The 21,359-nt window shown below is 46.9% G+C and overlaps 2 protein-coding genes across 3 annotated transcripts in view; one reads left to right on the top strand and one right to left on the bottom strand.

Annotated features, from left to right (window-relative positions):
• ARMC6 (armadillo repeat containing 6) overlaps positions 1 to 4,697 on the bottom strand; it is a 39,515-nt gene extending 34,818 nt beyond the window's left edge. Inside the window, exon 1 of the mRNA XM_036241103.1 lies at positions 4,575 to 4,697. The gene's annotated coding sequence lies outside the window, so the exon portion shown is untranslated. The remainder of the gene's footprint in view (positions 1 to 4,574) is intronic.
• A 355-nt stretch (positions 4,698 to 5,052) lies between these two features.
• Positions 5,053 to 21,359, top strand: part of SUGP2 (SURP and G-patch domain containing 2) — a 40,592-nt gene continuing 24,285 nt past the window's right edge. For both annotated transcript variants that reach the window (XM_036240440.1, XM_036240439.1), the window contains exons 1-6: positions 5,053 to 5,121; positions 7,026 to 7,157; positions 12,662 to 14,254; positions 17,693 to 17,813; positions 18,632 to 19,119; positions 20,182 to 20,293. In XM_036240440.1, the coding sequence (XP_036096333.1) occupies positions 7,037 to 7,157; positions 12,662 to 14,254; positions 17,693 to 17,813; positions 18,632 to 19,119; positions 20,182 to 20,293 (2,435 nt within the window). In that variant the 5' untranslated portion in view covers positions 5,053 to 5,121; positions 7,026 to 7,036. The remainder of the gene's footprint in view (positions 5,122 to 7,025; positions 7,158 to 12,661; positions 14,255 to 17,692; positions 17,814 to 18,631; positions 19,120 to 20,181; positions 20,294 to 21,359) is intronic.

Here is a 21,359-nt window from a genome sequence, read left to right on the forward strand (position 1 = left end):
CCTGGCTGGTTTGGCTCAGAAGTTAGAATGTGAGCACTGAAGGGTCATGGGTTCATTTCCCAGCCCTGGTTGGGGTCATGTGGGAGAAAACCAATCAATGTGCTCTTTCACACTGATGTTTCTCTCTCTCTCTCTCTCCCCCTCTTCAGCAATATATATATATACATATATATACATACACACATACACACACATATATGTGTGTATATGTATATATATATATGTGTGTGTGTGTATATATATTTTTTTATACTCACCCGAGGACATTTTTCCATTTTTTTGTTCAGATAGAGTGGGAAGGGGAGAGAGAGAGAAACATTAACGTGAAAGGGACACATTGAGTGGCTGCCTACCACAGGACCAAACCAGGGCCAGGTACAAACTGCAACCGAGGCACGTGCCCTTAGCAAGAACTGAACCTGGGTCTCTCTGGATCACAGGCCGATGCTCTTACCGCTGAGCCAAACCGGGCAGGGCCATATATATATATATATATATATATATTTTTTTTTTTTTTTAAAGAAAAAATATCCTCAAAATAACAAAATAAATAAATATTATTTATTAGTTCCTTTCCTTTGTTACTTAAGAGGTAATATTGCCGCCCAGCCAGTATGGCTTAGTAGTTGAGCACTGACCCATGCACTAAGCGGTCACCAGTTCGATTCCCAGTCAGAACACATGCCCAGGTTGTGGGTCCAATCCCCAGGGAGGTTGTGCAGGAGGCTGCCAATTATGTTCTCTCTCATTGATGTTTCTATCTCTCTCTTTCCGTTTCTCTCTAAAATCAATAAAGAAAAAATATTTTAATAAAAGAGGTGCCCTGGCTGGTTTGGCTCAGCGGTTGGAGCGTCGGCCTGTGGACCAGAGAGTCCCGGGTTCGGTTCCCGCTAGGGGCACGTACCAAAAATAAATAAATAAATGAATAAAATTACTCTTGAAAAAAATAAATAAATAAAGAGGTAATATGGTCAATTTATTTGTAAAGGTAAGGAGTAGAAGGGCATCAAACAGCCCACCCCACTCCCATGCAGACAGTCTCCACTCCTTTCTTCCCTAGAACAGAAAGTCTGTTTAGGAGTTACTAAGGATTTTCAAGATCAAAGGTAAAGGAAAACAATGAGGAAATTCTGTTTTGAGATAGTTTATCAGTGGGGAGTCCAGGTTGGTGATGGTGGGGTGTTCCATGGCTAGCTCCAAGGAACAGAAACTTCCAAGTTAGTGTTGCTCCTAGCTCTGCCACCAGACATTGCTGTCATCACACCGACCATACTTCAGATCCAGCAGTGAGTGGCCACTCTGTCACAGAGGCATGGTCTTTTTTTTTTTTTTTTTTCCCTTTATTAATTTTACAGAGAGAGGAAGTGAGAGGGAGAGAGAGAGAGAGAGAAATATCGATGAGAGAAAACATCAATTGGCCGCCTCCTGCATGCCCCCCACTGGGGACTGGGACCACAACCTGGGCATGTGTCCTGATCAGGAACCGAACCGGCAACCTCTTGGTGCATGGGTCAATGCTCAACCACTGAGCCACACCGGCCAGACCAGAGGCATGGTCTTAAAAGGGAATACTGCCCTGGATGGGTAGGTCAGCTGGTTAGAACATCATCCCGATATGCCAAGGTCATGGATTCAATCCCCAGGCAGAGCGCACACACGAATCAACCAATACATGCATAAATAAGAGGAACAACACATCGAAGTTTCTCTTTCTCTCCCAAGTCAATTTAAAAATGGGGGAGGGATGCATAACTTGCAAATGAGGAATCTGAAGCTTAGAGAGGGAAGAACCCACCAGAGGTCATATAGGCAGGCAGTAAGAAGCCTGGCCACCATGCTATCCTGTCTCATTAACACCTTTCCTCCATCTGGGTCCTCTGTGGAACTTCTAATATAGGAGAGGGGCATAAGAACTACATAAATTGCCCTGGCTGGTTTGGGTCAGCGGTTAGAGTGTAGGCCAATGAGTCTCCGGTTCAATTCTGGCAAAGGGCATGTACTTTGGTTTCGGTTTGTACCTGGCCCTGGTCGGGGTCATTTGGGAGGCAACCAGTCGATGTAGCCCTCTCTTTCCCTCTCTCTCCCTCCCTCCCACTCTATCTGAAGATAAAGGGAAAAATATCCTCGAGAGAGGATTAAAAAAAAAGAGAAATACATAAATTAACTAAAGTCAAAGTTAAGACAGGGGCCTGCTACATGCTGCCTGATAGATAACTCAGCTGACCTGAGATACAAGTAGACCACAAGGAGCCTCTGGAACAAAGAAAATTCCTGCAAAAACTGATTAAGATCTACTCACCCTGCCCTGGCCAGTTTGGCTCAGCAGTTAGAGCATTGGCCTGTGGTCCAGAGAGACCCGGGTTTGGTGCCCGCTAACGGCGTGTACCTAAGTTGCAATTTGTCCCTGGCCCTGGTTGGGTTGTGCGGGTGGCAGCCACTTGTGTCCCTTTCACGTCGATGTTTCTCTCTTTCTCTCTTCCTCTCTCTCCCTCCCACTCTATCTGAACAACAACAACAAAAATGAAAAAAATGTCCTCAGATGAAGATAAAAAAAAAAATCTACTCACCCTTACCTTATCGTTTAGCTAAATACCATGAAAGAAAAAGACCACAAAATATACCTTATAAAGGTTAAGTTAATCCCAACATTTTTTCCCACTTTCTATTTCCCCATAGCAGTAATTTTCCATAGAAACTACAAACAGAGCCCTGGCCAGTTTGGCTCAGCGGTTAGAGCGTCAGCCTGCGGTCCGGAGGGGAGAAACTACAAACAGATATAAGCTCAACCTCTAAAGATTGGTGGTGTCTGTTTTTCAAAAAAAATTTTTTTTCCTTTATTGATTTTAGAGAGAAAGGGAGAGGGAGAGAGAGAAACATGGATGAGAGAGAATATGAACTAGCTGCCTCCTGCATGCCCCCCACTGGGGATTGGGCCTACAACCTGAGCATGGGTCCTGACCAGGAATTGAACCAGTGACCTCTCGGTGCATGGCTAGACATTCAACCACTGGGCCACACCAGCCAGACTCTTTTCCTTCTCTTGTGAGAAGAGTCCACCACTCTGCGAAGTGGCTTTTCTTGTTTATCCTCTCTACTCAATAAAATTGTTCCGCTTTAACCTCTTGTCTGGTTCACATCCTGAATTATTTTCTGTACGAAGTCCAGAACCCTCTTGGTTCAGGTATCCCTTAGGAACTTGCCCCTCTGGCATCTCCACCAGCCCTTCCTGGCCATCTCCCCCTGAGAGCCTTCCCTAGCCACTCAGATAGAGCCTGTGCCCTCTGACCTTGCTCTGCAACCCCCATCCCACCCCACCCCACCCCATGAACCTCCCTCTACCCTGAGCTGCAGAGATTAGTGTCTGGCTCTGGGACCACCTCTGAGGTCCTTTGGGATCTCCTGGGTCCAGCACTAGGCTGGGCGGAGGACAAAAGTATCAATCTAGAGCAAATGAGAAAGATGGTACCTGAGGATGGTCATCTGGGAGTCACCTGGGGAAGAGCCCAGGACAAGAGAGGGGGGAATTTACCAGACTCCAAAATGGGTCCAAGGTGTTCAGGGGAAGAAAGGGAATCAGCAAGGTCAGGGTTCTGCTCATCAAGAAAATGGTGCATAGAAACATGAGAGACTGAATGATTCCTCATCTTCCTCCACTTGCCGCATCCACCCTAGTTCAGGCACCGTCCTCCCCAGTGGATGGCTTTGCCTACTTCCTCTTTGCCACACCCTGAGCATCTCCACAAAGAGAGCACCTTCTCACCTGTTCAAAATCCTCCGGTGGTGTCCCAACCCTCTCAAAACAAAGTGCAGTCTCCTTACCAACTCTTTTCCTATCTAGACTGCCTCACCTGTGCTTCCCTGCAAATGAGCCTACATTCTCATCCTTTCCAGCTATCCAAGGGACATTCTTCATAATCACTCTGGTTAAAGTAGCACCCATCTCTTTTCAAATCTCTCATTTTTTTGGTTGTTGTTGTTAATCCTCACCGGAGGATATTTTTTCCATTGATTTTCAGAGAGTGCAAGGGAAAGGGGAGGGGTGAGTGGGAGAGGAAGAGAGAGACAGGAGAGAAAGAAACATGGATGTGAGAGAGACACATGGATTGTTTACCTCCTGCACTCACCCCAACCGGGGCTGAGGATCGAACCTGCAACACAGGTACGTGCCCTTGACAGGGAATTGAACCCGCGACCCTTTGGGTCTGCGGGCCGAAGCTCTAATCACTGAGCTACGTCGGCCAGGGCCGCATCTTTCTTTTATTATTTGAATATTACCTCTACCTAGAGCGACACGGTTCATTTATTTATTTGCTTGTGCTGTCTAGTCTCCTCCCCAAAGAAATTTAATCTCCATGAGAGCTGGGCCCAGTCTATTTTATTCTCCACCTTCTCCTCACTATCTAGGACTGGGACTGGCACACAGCAGGTACTCAGTACACAGGCAGTGAATGAATATGTGGAAGCCTGGGAAGTGGACGGTTTTGTCCTCGGGCGGATTCTGTAAGTCTTTCACTCCCCAAAATCAAGTCCTCAAGGACTGCCCACAGTCACCAGCCCGACCCTGCAGCACTCACTCCTCGCCCCGCGCGCAAGGGGTCTCGGCGGCTGCAGCTCCTCACCCGGTCTTCGCAGCCACGTGAGAAAAGGTGGGGCTCGCTTCTTGCACCGGCTGCACCGCCTCTGGCCCCTTCTGGCCGCCGTACGCGCGCAGGCGCGCAGGCGCCCCCTCGCCTTGGCCTTCGTCAGCCAAGCAAACCGCTCCGAGTGATCAAGGGTGACTGCGAGCGCAGGTAAAGCCAAAAAGGCAAACAGGTGCGCGACGGCGGCGTCTCTACCACTTTTTCCGGGCTGCTCTCTGTTTTCAACACCCCAGGAGGGTCCGCCCTGAAGAAGCCGGCAGCGCGCCTGTGCGAGACGGCACGGTTAGCGGTATCCTGCGCTTGCGCACCAGGACGCGGCGTGGACCTGGGCCTGCGCGGCGCGGAGCTGCAGAGACCGTTGGTTCATTTGCATGTCCCCGCCTCGGGCGGCGGCGGCGGCGGCGGCGGGGGCGGCGGCGGCGAAGGCGGTAGCTGAGTCTGAGGCGTTGGCAGGGGCGACTCCGCACGCGGTGGGCTCGGGGTGAGGCCCCGGCGTTGTCGGTGGGTGGGCCCCGGGGTGGGGAACCCGAGCTCGGCCCCAAACGGGCCCCGGGTTCCCGCGATTGTACCGCGGGTTCGGCCCTCGGGCTCCATGACGGCCGTGTCCCGGACGGGTCGGCCTGGTGGGGCGGTCTGCGGCCTCCCGGGCCTGACGCCCCCTTTTCTTCGTCTTCGGAGGCAGGAGCAAGCGGACTGCACCCGAAGAGATTCACTCGTTCTCTCGCTCATTCATTCCACCCGAGCCCAGAGAGGCCTTTCTTGTGAGGCGATCACGGAGGCCGGGTGCTGTATCCGGCTCTTTGCCATTTTTAACGGGTTCAATCCCTACCCCACCATTAGCTGCCCATTCCATAGGTGACCAAAACGAAGGTACAGAAAGGTTAGGTGGCTTGATTTGATCCCGGGCCGCCTGTCCCAAAGACCCTTCCCTTCACCTGTGAAGAACGAGGGGCGCCCTAGGAAAAGAGCTAAAGGATGGAAAAGAAGGTGGTGCTTATAAGGAAGACTGTAAAGCAGGCGCAGACTTGGGTCTTAGGCTAGAGGTTTCAAGTTGGAAGGAATATCTTGGTGGTTAAGCACAGGCCATCATAGGATCCCTTAGTGTTGCTTCTTTCTCAGGCTTTTTCTATTTAGTCTTCAGGCTTTGTCCCCACTACTGGTTTCAGTGGGTGGCTGACCTTGGGTGAGTACCATAGCCTGAGGCTCCCATTTCCTCTTTTGTTTAATGTCATTCACAGGAGGACCCACTTCACTGGGTTGTTGCAAGTGAATGAGAGATATCGAGGGAGTGAGTCCCTTCCCTACAACTCTGTCACTAGCTCATAGGGATTCCGGATTTCTCCAGGAGGCTTTTCTCTCGGGGGAAGGTGGTTCTTAGAGCCTCTTGGCCCTGTTTGGGAAATGGGAACGTGACATCTTTCTCTCTCTCTTTTTTTTTTTTTTGGTACGTGCCCCCAGCGGGAACCGAACCTGGGACTCTCCAGTCCACAGGCCGATGCTCCAACCGCTGAGCCAAACCGGCCAGGGCTGACATCTTTCTTAACTACCATGTAAGAGTGTTATGCTCCCACTCCCCTACACTGTTATGTTCAGTTATGTGTATTGTTTCTTGCAGTCCTTCAGCAACTCCAAGAGATAAGGACTTTTTTTCATAGAACTTTTATTTATTTATTTTTGTTGTTTATTGATTTTTTTAGAGAGAGAGGAAGTGAGAGGGAGAGATAGAAACATTGATGAGAGAGAACATCGATTGGCTCCTGCATTCCCCCCACTGGGGATCGGACCCACAACCTGGGCATGAGTCCTACTGGGAATCTAACTGGTGCATGGGGCGACGACGCTCAACCATTGAGCCACACTGGCCAGACTATTTATTTTTTAATCCTCACCTGAGAACATTTTTCTATTTATCTTCAGATAGAGTGGGAGGGAGGGAAGGAGAAAGAGAGGAACATCGATGTGAGAGAGACACATTGACTGGTTGCCTACCACACGACCCGACCAGGGCCAGGTTGAACCACAACCAAGGTACATGCCCTTGACCGGAATCGAACCCACAACTCTTTGGTCCAAGGGCTGACGCTTTAACGCTGAGCCAAACTGGCCAGGGCTTCATAGAGCTCTTAAAGGATTCTGAGCATATAGGCCCAGAGAAGCAAAAATAACTTGTCCAAGATCACCATGTTTGTCTTGCTCCTTCTCAGCCAACACACACCTGTGAGCTTCCTGAGAGTAAAGGCCCCTTGAAATAATCTGACCTTTCTCTGAAGTACTGTGCTGGATTATGGGTTATTGCCTCTTACTTTGAGGATTAGGTGAAATAGAGAGCCAGCTCTCTGAGCATTAGTTGTCATTCTTAGTATCTTTTTTCCTCTCTGACTACAGGTCAGAGAAACATGGCAGCAAGGCGAATTGCGCAGGAGACTTTTGATGCTGTGTTACAAGAAAAAGCTAACCGATATCACATGGACCCCAGTGGTGAAGCTGTAGGTGAAGCTTTACAATTTAAAGCTCAAGGTAAATTAAAATGCTTGATTGGGTGTGTGTTTGGGGGGTGGGTAATGGGTCATTTAGGGTCAGAACAGGAGGCTTTCAGTCCCTTGGGCAAACTGTAACTCCTCTGGTCCTACATTTCTTATTTATTATGGGGAGAAGTTTTCTCTGGGTCTGCATGTTAAATCGTTATGTAGAAGAAGGTATTGTCATTACCTGGAGCTTCTTCTCCCCCAGAAACCGTTCCCCTCCTAAAGAAAGATTGTTGAATTGATCTTCTGGCTCCATCCCCACCACCACTGCTCAGGTTTGAGCTCTTATCAGTTCTGGCTTGGATTATTTCAGCAATCTCCTGAATGTTCTCTCAGCTTCTGGCTTCATTCCTCCCAAATTTGCCCTGACTACAGATCTATTAATGCCAGCCTTGCTAGGCCAAGGCCCTGCTTGGACTCTTGGGGCTTCCCACTTTGGGATTATATCCCCAGATAAGTGCAGGAGCATCAAGGTAACAGAGATGTGTATAAGATTGGAGGGTGGGGGTGAGGGGCTGTGGAATTTAAAATTTAAAAAAAAAATTATTTTTCTTTGTTGATTTTAGAGAGATTATAGATTACAGGACAATGTGGAGGTCCCTCACTACCACGCACGAGGTTCCCAACCCTTATTCTTTGCCTTAGGCTTTATGTTGCAGTGGTACTCTGCCATCTGTGCTTTTAATCCCTCCTCATCCCAGCTCTGCCTGGTTGATTCCCTCAGGCACTAAGACCCAGTTCATAGGTGCCTTCCCCTAGGAAACCCCAGCAGGCCTCGAGGTTGATTTGGTTGCCCTTCCTGGCCCCAGGGAAGTACACTGTACGCTCACTCCTTTGCTGTGGACTGGCCTCCTTCAGGCCTCATCGCTGACCCTGTGCTGTTTGCTGCAGTACCAGCCTCTGAGCCAGCCTTGGCATATAGGAGGGTGTCTCAGCGTTGGTTGAATGAGTCTTAAGTGCTTGTAGTAGGGATAACTGTTGCTACATGCTTTGGACCTGGAGACACCAATTGATTGAATTTTCAAAATTATATGAGTAGTACACAGAAACAGTATATGTTATAAAAGATTGGAAGAGCCCTGTCCGGTTTGGCTCAGCAGTTGGAGCATCAGCCTGCAGACCAAAGAGTCACAGGTTCAGTTCCAGTCAAGGGCACCTACCTGGGTTGCAGGTTCAATTCCTGGCTCCCGTCGGGGTCATGCTGGAAGCAACCAGTCAGTGTGTCTCTCTCACATCAATGTTTCTCTCTCTCTCCCTCCATCCCTCCCTTCCACTCTATCCAAAAATCTATGGGAAAATATCCTTGGGTGAGGATTAACAACAAAAAAGTTTGGAAGAATTGCAAAATGGTTAAGAGTAAAGTGTAAAAGTCTTCTTAGCCCTGGCCAGTTTGGCTCAGCAGTTAGAGTGTCGGCCTGCGGTCCAGAGAGACCTGGATTTGGTTCCTGCTAAGGGCACATAACTCGGTACCTCGGTTACAGTGTGTCCCCGGCCCCAGTTGGGTCTTGTGGGAGGCGGCCACTCGATGTGTCCCTTTCACATCCATGTTTCTCTCTCTCTCCCTCTCTTTCCCTCCCACTCTATCTGAACAAAAAATGGGAAAATGACATCGGGTGAGAATAAAAAGTCTGTGCATCCTTCAATTCTTTTAGCAATATGTAATCCTGAATACTTATGCATTTATGTGTATACACACAGACACACATCTATATGTACATATATATATCTTTATACTTATACACGGAGACATAAATCTTGGTATTTTTATCTAAAGTCTCAAACACCAATACATATATTGTTACCTCAAAAAAGTTTGGGGAGAGGTGAACTAGAATCCAAACAGGATGCTAGGTGGTTCTGGAATCATCTCTTTGTCACAGAGCTGCAGGGTTCATTGGTTGGACTTTCTCTGTATCTCTGTTCTATTCTGCACTTTTACAATGCCTTGGTTTAAAAGGCTCCAGAAAATTCTGTTGTGCAGAAACTAGCCACCACTCTATCTCTAATGCTACTTACCTCACCACACCATTAGTAGCCATCAATACTTAGATTATCCCAGTGGACTCTTAACTGGAACATCCACATTCATTTTTGTCCCTTTTGGCCTATTGCCTTCACAGTAGCCAGTGAGATCATCCCTCTGCTCTGATCCCATCTCTGGCTTTCCATCTTACTCACAATATCCCAGCATCCCTTTGAAGGCCTGACTTTATCTTGTACCTTCCTTCAATCCACATCTCCCTAAATTTGCTGCATGTTATAATCATCTGGGGACCTTTTATTTATTTTTATTTATTTTTTTTTTTCTGGAGTCTTTTACTTTTTATTTATTTTTTGTTAATCCTCACCCAAGGATATTTTGTCCATTAATTTTTGTTTTATTTTTCTTTATTGATTTTATTTATTTATTTATTTATTTATTGTTAGAGATGTTTCTCCTTTTTTACCCCATTGGCACCCACTCCCCATTCCCGGCTTTGTTGTCCATGTCCATTGGTCATGCATACATGCATATAAGTTCTGTGGTTTATCTCTTCCCACCCCCCCACCCCCTCTTCTGAGGGATGTCAGTCTGTGCCCTACTTCCATGTTTCTGGGTCTACCGTATTCCTCAGACTGTTATGTTCATTATATTCCACAAATAAGTGAGATCATGTGGTATTTGTCTTTTTCTGCTTGGCTTATTTCACTTGGGATAATATTTTCCAGGTCCCTCCATGTCATCTCAAAGGATAAAAGATCTTTCTTTCTTAACAGCTGCATAGTACTCCATTGTGTGTATGTACCACTGCTTTTTTATCCATTCGTCTACTGATGGACACTTGGGCTGTTTCCAGATCTTAGCTATTGTAAATAGTGCTGCTATGAACATGGGGGTACATATATTCTTCCTGATTGGTGTTTCAGGCTTCTTAGGGTATATTCCTAGAAGCGGAATCACTGGGTCAAATGGAAGTTCAATTTTTAATTTTTTGAGGTAACACCATATTGTTTTCCATAGTGGCTGCACCAGTCTGCATTCCCACCAGCAGTGTATTAGAGTCCCGTTTTCTCCACACCCTCGCCAACACTTGTTGTTTGCATTTGGGGACCTTTTGAAAAGCCTGATGCCCAGGTTACACCCCATGCTAATTAATAAGATCAGGATGCCTGGGGGCACCCAAGGTACTCCAATATGCAACAGAGTTTAGGAGCTGCCTTCTTACCACTTTGTCCTTCGTTCCCTCTGGCACATTCATTCCCTGCTAGTCACACATCAGAAGTTTGTCCCTACAACTTCTGCCTAGAAGGCTCCCCCATAACTGCAATGTGACTTCCCACACCAGGCCTCCCCTGTATATTATTGTCAGAGCTGCCCTCCTTGACCAGCCTGTCTAAAAATGGCTTTCCCTCTGAAGTTCCCACCTGCTTGATATATTGATATATATATATATATATATTATTTATATATATATATATATCTCCTCACCTGAGGACATTTTTTCATTTTTTGTTCAGATAGAGTGGGAGGGAGAGAGAGGAAGACAGAGAGAGAGAGAAACATCGATGTGAAAGGGACACATCGAGTGGCTGCCACACACACGACCAACCAGGGCCAGGTCACTGCAACTGAGATACGCACCCCTAACAGGAACCGAACCCAGGTCTGTCTGGACCACACTCTAACCACTGTGCCAAACCAGCTAGGGCTGCTTAATATTTTTTATTTGCACTTCCTTACACCTGATGTACTTTTATTTATTGTTGGCTTCCTCAAATGACAATTCCAAGAGGGCAGGGACTTTGCTGTCTCCTTTCCCTGCTGTAACTTCAGTGCCTAGAGCAGTGCCCAAACACAGTAGGTTCCCAGTAAGTACTGTTGAGCAGAAAAACTTGGATTTATATAAAGATTTGGCTTCCTATGGCCTTGCCCCATTACAACCTCAAAGCATCTCTCTCTCCCTTTTCTTTCCATTTGGCTTTTTCACTAGGTAATAGATTCTGATTTAAAAGTTAGAAAGGCTCTCAGTGCAAAGCCTCCCTGAGGCTCATCGTTTGCTTCTGTTCCTACCTTCTTACAGAGTTTCTTTGTACACAAATAAGCAAATGCAAATATAGGTTCCTATTTTCCTAATTTCTACACAGAGGAGGACAAAAGCACACGTATTTATTTCCCACTGTGGCCTCTTTTGATGGCTTGTTTAGCTGCTGCTTCCTCTCTTATCTCCTTCAGTCTTTTTTTTTCAGAGGATTGGTTGGCCCAGTGGACCTTTCCAGAGTTGTGTATCAACCAACTTTGGGTCAGATTGTTGGCTGTGGTGGGTATAGTGATGTATGTGGTTCCTGCCCCAGTGGAACTGTGGGCTGAGAGTTCCTACTAGAAGGCAAGGAGAGTGGGCAATCTCTAGAAAACCTGTGTACTTTGTGATAGAGGTAGAAATACACAAATGTTCCAGTCACAGTAAAGAAATCCAGGTTATTTGAGAACCAGACACCCTTCCCTGAGTCTAAAAGAGGGCTTTGTAAACCAGATGCCTGCTGAGCTAGGGCAGATCTGTGTGAGTAAGGGGCACTGCTTCCCAGCCTTGGTACATTATTGTCAGGGCAGATACAAGCCCTTTTTTATAAAAAGTAGTAAATCTAGGTGTTTAAGGGAAACCACACACATTTTATTTTATTTTTTAAATATTTTTAATTGACTTTTTAGAAAGAGAAAAGGAGAGGGAGAGAGATACATCGATGTGAGAGAAACATTGATTGGCTGCCTCCTGCATGCCCCGCACTGAGGATCAAGCCTGCAACCTGGGCATGTGCTCTGACCGGGAATTGAACCAGCAACCTCTTGGTGCAGGAAACAATGCCCAACCAAGTCACACTGGTCAGGGCAACCACACACATTTTCAATGTTGGCAACAAATAGGAATTTTTTTTTTCTATTGATCTCCAGATAGAGTGGGAGGGAGGGAGGGGGAAAGAAAATCGACGTGAGAGGGACACATCAACTGGTTGCCTCCTGGACAACCCTCACCAGGGCCAGGGACAAACCGCAACCGAGGTACGTGCCCTTGGCCGGAATCAAACCCACGACTCTTTGGTCCACGGGCTGACACTCTAACTGCTGAGCCAAACTGGCCAGGGCATAAATAGGAATTTAAAAATTTTTTATTTATTATTTTCTTCCCTTTTTAAATTGATTTTAGAGAGAAACGAAGTGAGAGGGAGAGAGAGATAGAAACATCAATGAGAGAGAACATCAGTTGGCCGCCTCCTGCATGCCCCCCACTGGGGATCGGGCCCATAAGCAGGGCGTGTGTCCTGACTGGGAATTGAACCGGCGATCTCTTGGTGCGTGGGTTGACGCTCAACCACTGAGCCACACTGGCTGGACTAAATAGGAATTTTTTTAATGCACTCAGGCAGATAAAGTACTCATGCTGACTAGTAGTCTGTGGACTGTCCATTTGTACCCTCTGGTCTAAAGTACCTTTGTGTTTCCTTTTGGATTGTTTATTTCAGATCTTATAAGGACATTGCCAAGAGTCAGAGCAGATATGTATGATGACATTCACAGTGAAGGCAGATACACTCTGAGCGGATCTATAGCTCACTCTCGAGATGCTGGGAGAGGTGATGTGTTTCCAGGGCCTTCCTTCAGATCAAGCAACCCTTCTGTAAACGAAGACAACTACTTTCGCAAAGAATGTGGCCGGGATCTGGAATTTTCCCATGCTGATTCCCGAGAACAGGTCTTTGGCCACCGGAAATTGGGACATTTTCGTTCTCCAGACTGGAAATTTACACTCCGTGGCTCTTGGGAACAAGACTTTGGCCACCCAGTTTCTCAAGAATCGACTTGGTCACAGGAGTATAATTTTGGTCCTTCTGCACTACTGGGAGACTTTGGGTCCTCCAGGCTGATGGAGAAAGAGTGTTTGGAGAAAGAGAGTCGGGATTACAACGTGGACCGTCCAGGGGAGGCAGACTCTGTGCTGAGGGGCAGTGGCCAAGTCCAGGGCAGAGGTCGAGGTCTAAACATCGTTGATCAGGAGGGTGTCCTCCTAGGAAAGGGGGAGTCTCAAGGCCTGCTCACACCTAAAGGGAGTGTTGGGAAACTTGTCACGCTGAGAAGTGTGAGCACAAAAAAAGTACCTACTATAAATCGTAGTACTCCCAAAACTCAGGTCACTAACCAAATCCAGAAAACCACCCCAAGTTCTGATGTGACCCTAGGTACAAACCCAGGGATGGAAGATATCCAATTCCCCCCTCAGAAGATCCCTCTGGGGCTCAACCTGAAGGACATTCGTCTCCCAAGAAGAAAGATGAGTTTTGACCTCATGGATAAATCTGATGTTTTTTCAAGATTTGGGATAGAAATAATCAAATGGGCAGGGTTCCACACCATAAAAGATGATGTTAAATTTTCCCAGCTTTTCCAGACTCTCTTTGAACTTGAAACTGAAACCTGTGCTAAAATGCTTGCCTCATTTAAATGCTCCTTAAAACCAGAGCACAGAGATTTTTGCTTTTTTACTATCAAATTTTTAAAGCACTCTGCTTTGAAAACACCCAGAGTTGATAACGAATTTTTAAACATGCTTTTAGACAAAGGTGCTGTGAAGACCAAAAATTGCTTTTTTGAAATCATAAAGCCCTTTGACAAGTACATAATGAGGCTTCAAGACCGACTTCTAAAGAGTGTCACACCCCTGCTCATGGCCTGCAATGCCTACGAGCTGAGTGTCAAAATGAAGACCCTTAGTAACCCCCTGGACTTGGCTGTTGCCCTGGAGACCACCAATTCTCTCTGCCGGAAGTCTTTGGCCCTTTTGGGACAGACATTCTCCTTGGCCTCCTCTTTCCGGCAAGAGAAAATTTTAGAAGCTGTCGGCCTCCAAGATATAGCTCCCTCTCCTGCTGCATTTCCAAATTTTGAGGATTCCACTCTGTTTGGGAGAGAGTACATAGATCACCTGAAGGCCTGGCTGGTCAGCAGTGGGTGTCCACTCCAGGTTAAGAAAGCTGAACCTGAGCCAACTCAAGATGAGAAAACGGTTCCTCCCGCCAAACTTGAAATTCAGGCCAAGGCTCTCAGTGGTCTAACTGATGGTAAGGAAAGCAGCAAAAGTTTCTATTTTTTGTGATTTGTTTCTTTTTCATGGTTTTTGTTTGTTTGGTAATATCTCTCAGTCTCTCTGAGATTTTTTAAAATGTTTTTATTGATTTTTTTAGAGAAGAAGGGAGAGAGAAACATCAATGTGAGAGAGAAACATCGATCGGCTGCCTCCTGCATCCCCCCCACTGGGGATCAAACCCTGAACCCAGGCATGTGCCCTGAGAGTGAAACCAGGGCCTCTCAGTCAATGGGACGATACTCAATCTACTGAGCCACACTAGCTGGGCTTTTTGAGATTTTTATAAGGAGTTCTTTAGCCAACTGAAAATAAATCAGAATTTTAGCAGAAAACTTGCATTGGCCAGTATACAAGTCTGTCTGCCATTTATTCCATAAGTACGTATGAGAAATCTTCAGTTTACCACAGAAGTCCTTAGATACCCTTTTGGGAATCTGGTGAAAAGCCACAGCCCTTGCCATGAAAAATACACATATATTTTTCACAATTTTGCCTTTGTATTCTAGAGGTGTATACCATCCTGCAGCCAAGGTTAAGAAACCTTGTTCTAACAGGGCTCCTCCCCTCAGGTATTCCTAGAAGGAAAAATAAATGCTGGGCATTGTTTCTGAGGAGGCCTCAAGCTCTTGAGGGAAATAAATCACCAGAAACAGTGCTTCCTGTGCTGGGATTAAGGGGTTGTGTAGGAGAGGTCCCAGCCTAGCCTGGGGAGTTGGGAAGGCCGTATTTGAGCTGTATCAAGGGATGAACAGGGACTAACCAGGTCGATTCGGGTGACGGAGGTACCCTACACTTCTAGACTGGCTAAAGGTTGACAGATAGGTACACTTGGTAACCTACAGTTAACAGTCAATTTACAGGGGAGGGGGCCAATAAGGAGGTAATAGACATGACTGGCTGTTTGGTGTTCTTTGTTCCTCTTCCTTCGCTCCCAGGATGACTGCTCTCAGCCCAAACCTCCCAGGACTCATGTACATAGTCCATGAGTCCTCCTGACATGGTTTTCTGCTTCTATTGCCACAACCCAGTGGTGAAGTCTCATTTGCTCCTGAATCTCTTCACTCCTCTACACCCTTGTAGAGCCCCAAATGCCATAGCATTGGTAGGTCCCACCACAGGTGGGGGCTGCACCTATTCCCAGAGAGGGAGCCTTCCAGAAGCAAATAGGACCAAAGTGGGCCCCTTCCTCTGCACACCCCACAAAATCCCTTCCTGTGTTTTTACAGCACTCACTGCATCATGATATGACCTAACAAATTATCTCACCATTCCCTTGATGTTGGACTCATGCTGCCTTTTGCTATAGGCTTCTGAGGCTGAGCTGAGCTAGGTTCCCTTGTGATTGGCATCTGTAAGCCTCAGCTATGTGGACAGCAGGTGGACGGCATCACCGCTGTCCCACCACTGTTTTCATTACCATATATTAGAAATGCTAGGATGACATCTTTGGTTGAATTTGTTGATTATTACTTTTATTTTTATTTTAAAATTCTCCTTTAAAAGGATATAGTCTCAGGAGAAGAATTGTTGGGACCCACTTTCTGGCCCTTGCTGTGCTCATCTTCTCTAGAGATGGTTGTAGTGAGTAACCCACAAATTATATTTGTTTCTGAAAGCTGCTGATTTTAGATCTATTATTTCTCTGTAAAATTAGCAGTTCTGTAAAATGAGAGCCAGTAACAGAAAGGAAAACAATTTCAAAAGGGAAATGCTTGCAAAAACATGACAATTGAAAGATTGACTCTATCCTATATAGAAGTTCCATTGATGTTTAAAATAAACTCAAAGCTACAACTCAAACATAGGCAAGAACAGGACATCCCAATTACTCCACAGAACAAACTGGGAAACCTTCCAGTTCAGGGGTCGTTTTTATTGAATGAGTGAACAAATAGATCATCTGTGCTATTAAAACTAGCAAATATCAGAAAGCTATACAATCTTATTATTTGAGGGCACAGATGTTCTTTGTTGCTGGTGGCATTGTAAATTACAGCCATATTGAAGGAGATTTTTTTATTTTTAATCCTCACCCAAGAATATTTTTCCATTGATTTTTAGATAGAGTGGGAGGGAGGGAGGAAGGGAGGGAGAGAGAGAAACATTGATGTAAGAGAGACACATCAGCCCAGCTGGTATGACTCAGTGGTTGAGCATCGACCCATGCACCAAGAGGTCGCTGGCTCCATTCCTGACCAGGGTACATGCCCAGGTTGTGGGCCCGATCGCCAGTTGGCAGCATGCAGGAGGCAGCCAGTCGATGTTCTCTCTCATTGATGTTTCTATCTCTTTCCCTCTCCAGTCCTCTCTCTAAAAAAAAAAAATAAAGAAAAAATAGTAAATAAAAAAAGAGAGACACAGCGATTGGTTGCCTGCTACACGACCCCAACTGAGGCCAGGGATCAAACCTGCAACCCAGGTTCTGTGCCCTTGACCAGGAATCGAACCCCAGGCTCTTCAGTCCAAGGGGCCGACTCTAACCGCTGAGCCAAACCGGCCAGCCTGGAAATTCACACTTTAAAAAAATGTTTTCATACATTCAGCAAATATTTCTGTGAACACACCTACCTTAGGACCTTAACTTTTTTTTTCTTTATTTCTTTTCACAGAGAGAGGATGGGAGAGAGAGAGAGAAACATTGATGAGAAAGAACATTAATTGGCCGTCTCCTGTATACTCCCCACTGGGGATCGGGCCCACAACCTGGGTATGTGCCCTGACCAGGAATCGAATCGGCAACCTCTTGGTGCATGGGTCAATGCTCAACCATTGAGCAACACTGGCCGAGCAACCTTAACTTTTTTCATTGTGAAATTTTTCTTTGTAAATTTAAATATGTATGTTTTCTGATTACAGAACACATGTATATTTATATTTTGTAGATAAAGCACAAAGAACATGAAATCTTGATATGTCTACCACCTATAGATAATATCTGTTAACTTTGGTGTATTTTCTTCATTTTTTTTCTGTTTCCATCTTTTTTTTCCCCTCCTTCCTATTGGGAATCACAACCTAGATAAATGTTTTACATATTTTATATCTATATACATTTTATAACTATATTTTTCCCTTAATATTGTGAACATTCAAGTTAAGCAATACACGAGAAGTGGTATGGAGTGCTGCATACCATTTCCTTCTGTAGAACACATACATTACTCTGTACTGTCATTGTAAGCCTGTGACTGTTTCTGTCCTGGTGGTTATACTGTTGGAGCTTTTGGGAGGATATTTTATATACTGGTTTCTAGAATAATACTCTCCTCTTTCCAATGCTGGTCTCTCATGAATAAGGATTTCAGTTGCTTGTGCCTGCATAGGTTCCATCCTAAGCCCCTGACCCTGTCCTGGTCTTTCCAGGCACCATGTGGTTCATTGTTTTTCAGAAAAGCCCTTTTGTGTGTTCCAGCCGTCCCCCAGCGAGCAGGTCACAAGGTGGTGGACACCATCGATCAGCTAGTCACACGTGTCGTTGGAGGCAGCTTGTCTCCTAAAGAGAGAGCTCTTCTCAAGGAGGACCCTGCTTACTGGTAGGTCTTTAAATAACAGCCCTCTGAATCCCTCCCATAGAGCACATAGCAACATTGATGTTGCTCTGATGGTGTCTAGAGCAGAGGGTGAGGTATTTATTTTGAGCAGTGGTTTTGACCAGTGGGAAGAGCATGAGAGTGAATCAGGGTTCACCTGGGTTCAAGCACCAGCCCTGCTGCAGACCTGTCCTGTGACCCTCTTTTGTCTAGTCTTAGAAGTTTGCGTCCCTGCTGTGCTGGTTTAAGGATAAGCTGAGATGTGCATACAGAGAATGTGTGTAAGATGAGGGATATGTCAATGCAGTTGTTTGTGATTTATTGCTACTATTTGTTAAACTGTATTCCTTTTACCTTTTTGCCTCTTCACGTGCATAGAACTTTTTGAAATTAAAGTTTTCATCATAAATGTAGTACTTGCTTATTAAAGTAAGTGATATAGTTGAAAGGTCATTGAGCGCCCACCATTTGAAGGGTGTCACCTTCTGAAAATGGAGTCCAGGAGTAATGCCTGTTGTGTACTGGTAGCTTCCATGGCTCCAGGGTAACTGGTTTGTGTAGTTAAGCCTCCAGGATCTGTGAGGTCCTTCATGGCTGCTAATGACAAATGGAGGATTCCACCAGTGCTCAAAGCTCCTGGTTGCCCTGCAGTACTCTGGGCAAAAAGGGTGACCTGACCAAGCTCCTTGGTGGAGCCAAGTGGAACCTCGGACAGTAGAGAAGCCATTGTGTAGAAAGGATTTGCAGAAGTGTAGTTGCAGCAGTGATTTGGTCACGCTGATGTTTTAGCAATGTCTCTCTGTACCTGTTTTGTTATATAGGTTTTTGTCTGATGACAGTAGTCTGGAATATAAATATTACAAGCTGAAGCTGGCAGAAGCACAGCGGATAAGCCAGACCTCACCAGGAGTGGGTCAGAAGCCAATGGCTGCAGAGTGTGCAGTCCGGGCCATGCTTTATGCCCGGGCGGTCCACAGCCTCAAGAAGAGGCTTCTTCCAGGGCAGCGGCGGGGGCTGCTCCGAGCTCAAGGGCTCCAGGGTTGGAAGGTGAGGAGAGCAACCACCGGGACCCAGACCCTCCTCTCCTCGGGCACCAGGCTGAAACACCACACCCAGCAAGCTCCAGGCTCCTTGCAGGGAAAGCCACCCCAGCCAGATGGAAATGATGCTGCCAAGGACTGCCCACCAGACCCAACCAGGCGCTCTCCTCTGGACCTCAGCTCAGAAGCTGCGGGCCCATCCCCCAAGCCAGCAGGAATGGACATATCTGAAGCCCCTCAGAGCTCCTCTCCCTGCTTGTCTGTTGACGGTGGGTGTTCACTCCTGTCTTCCTCCTCTGGGCCCCAGCCCTGACTATCCAGTCTGTAGGGATCTCTGCAGAGGTGTGGTGGCCTCGGTGGTCTGGACAGTGAGCAGTAGCAGCAGGGACCTGGTGAAGATGGGTACATAAGATGGTGCTTTCTCTCCTCTTGCTTCCTCAAGGGGGCAGCCCTAGAGTTCTGTTGCACTCTTCTTCCTGTCCTGAGAGTGGTGCTAACCCAGGGTGCTGCCCAGTGACCACCTCCCTGTAAGGTACTACCGCTGACCACCAGGTCATGTTGTGTGCCTGTGCCTGGGGCTTTGAGTTCCTTGATCCGTTTCTCTTCATTCTTGCCCCTTTACCTTCCATAGGGCTGCCCTGTTCTCGTTCTGCCTCTTCCCAGGTCTCTGTGTTCCCTCCTCAGGGTTAGCTGACCTTCAGTTTCTTCTAAAGTTACCAACTTAGCTTCTTTTTTGTCTCCTAGCCATTACTTGCTGCTTCTGCAAAGGGTCTGCCCCCTGACCAGTGCTTCCCACTCAGTAGTAGGTGGGAACGTAGAGAGGGAAGTCTACCCTACTGCTGCTACAGAATGAGCAGCTCCAAACTGTGGCTTCACACAGGAGCTAAGCCTGACTGGGCCTGCACATGTGTTTGTAGGCAGTGACTGGTTGTCTGAGGTTGGTTGCAGTGATATGGCTGACTAGGCCATGTGCCTGTCTCACACACACACACACACACACACCACCCACCACCCTACCACCACCACCCTCGCTAGTCAGCCAGGGCTGGTTCTCCTGAGGTTGGTGTCAGGCCTTCAGAAGAAGCAGTGGAGGTGCTCGAGGCCTCTAATCCCTAGGCTGGGCACTCCTGCCACATCTGTTGGCTAGCAGGAGTCTTAGGGCCAGTCTCAGTTCAGGGAGAGGAGAGTCCATTTCTGCTGGATATGGCAAAAGGCAAATATGCAGGAAGGGATATGAGGGACCATCTTTGTAATCAGTCTCCACAGCCCCATGATGTCCTCAAGGAAAATGTCAGCTCATACATGTGACAGTTGCTTTGTTTTGTTTGTAGTTGACATGAAGACCATGGAGACTGCAGAGAAACTGGCCAAGTTTGTTGCTCAGGTGGGACCAGAGATCGAACAATTCAGCATAGAAAACAGCACCGACAACCCTGACCTGTGGTACGTACCCATCTCGCCCTTCTGGTTTGAGTGTGTTCACCCCACAAGTGTCCTGGGAGCCCGAAGGGTGGCCTGACAGATGCATTCCTGCCCCAGGTATCGAACCCAGCGGGATAAGTTATCACTTCACTTCTGCTGAACTCATGACTGGGAGAGAAGAGTGCCTGTTCTGAGATAATGAGCGGATGGTGAAAAGCTCCCCAGAGAGACATTTAAGCTGGATTCGAAGGCCAAGTAGGAGTTTTCCACGGGAGGGGAGATAGCTCCCTGGGCAGAGGGACGGTGTCCCCAGGACCTGAGCAGAGACAGAACAATGGAATGAGGGAGGGTACATCTTCACCCAAGAGCCTGAGGAAGAGGGGGGCACTGCCTCCTGTTTACACTGGCTGCTCTGGGCTGATGAGGGCTGCTCTTGGAGTGATGGTGGTCCCTGGTCTAAGTGTGGGCAACAAGCACTTCTATGCAGTGACAGCCTGGCACCCTTGGGCTGGGAGGAGAACCATTACCCTCCCCGTTCCTCAGACTCATCACCACATAGTCAGGAAATAGTTCTGCTTGTGGGATGCATGTTCTTCAAAGTTCCCATTACTAAGCCACAACCCTTTTGGGCTCCCTTCAGAGCTGGAGGGGAATGTGTGGGGAGCAGGTGGATTTGCTTGCTGTATACATTGTATCCTACAATCTACTGGGGCTTCTGACTGTTGCCTGCTCCCAACATGCTGCAGAGTTGTGCCTTAGTCTACTAAAGAATGCAGTTAAGCCTTGGCTGGTTTAGCTCAGCAGTTAGAGTATCAGCCCTCGGACCAAAGAGTTACAGGTTCGATTTTGGTCAAGGGCATGTACCTCAGTTGTGGTTTGGTCCCTGGACCTGTTCCGGGTCATTCAGGAGGCAACCAATCAATGTATCTCACATTGATGTTTATCTCCCTCCCCCCTCCTACTCTTTCTGAAGATAAATGGAAAAATATTCTTAGGTGAGGATTTTTTTTTTTTTTTTTCAGGTAGAGTGGGGGGGAGAGAGAGGAACAGAGAGAGAGAGAGAGAAACATCGATGTGAAAGGAACAC

This window comes from Molossus molossus, unplaced genomic scaffold (genome assembly GCF_014108415.1).
Source record: "Molossus molossus isolate mMolMol1 unplaced genomic scaffold, mMolMol1.p scaffold_m16_p_4, whole genome shotgun sequence".
Classification (NCBI taxonomy): domain Eukaryota; kingdom Metazoa; phylum Chordata; class Mammalia; order Chiroptera; family Molossidae; genus Molossus; species Molossus molossus.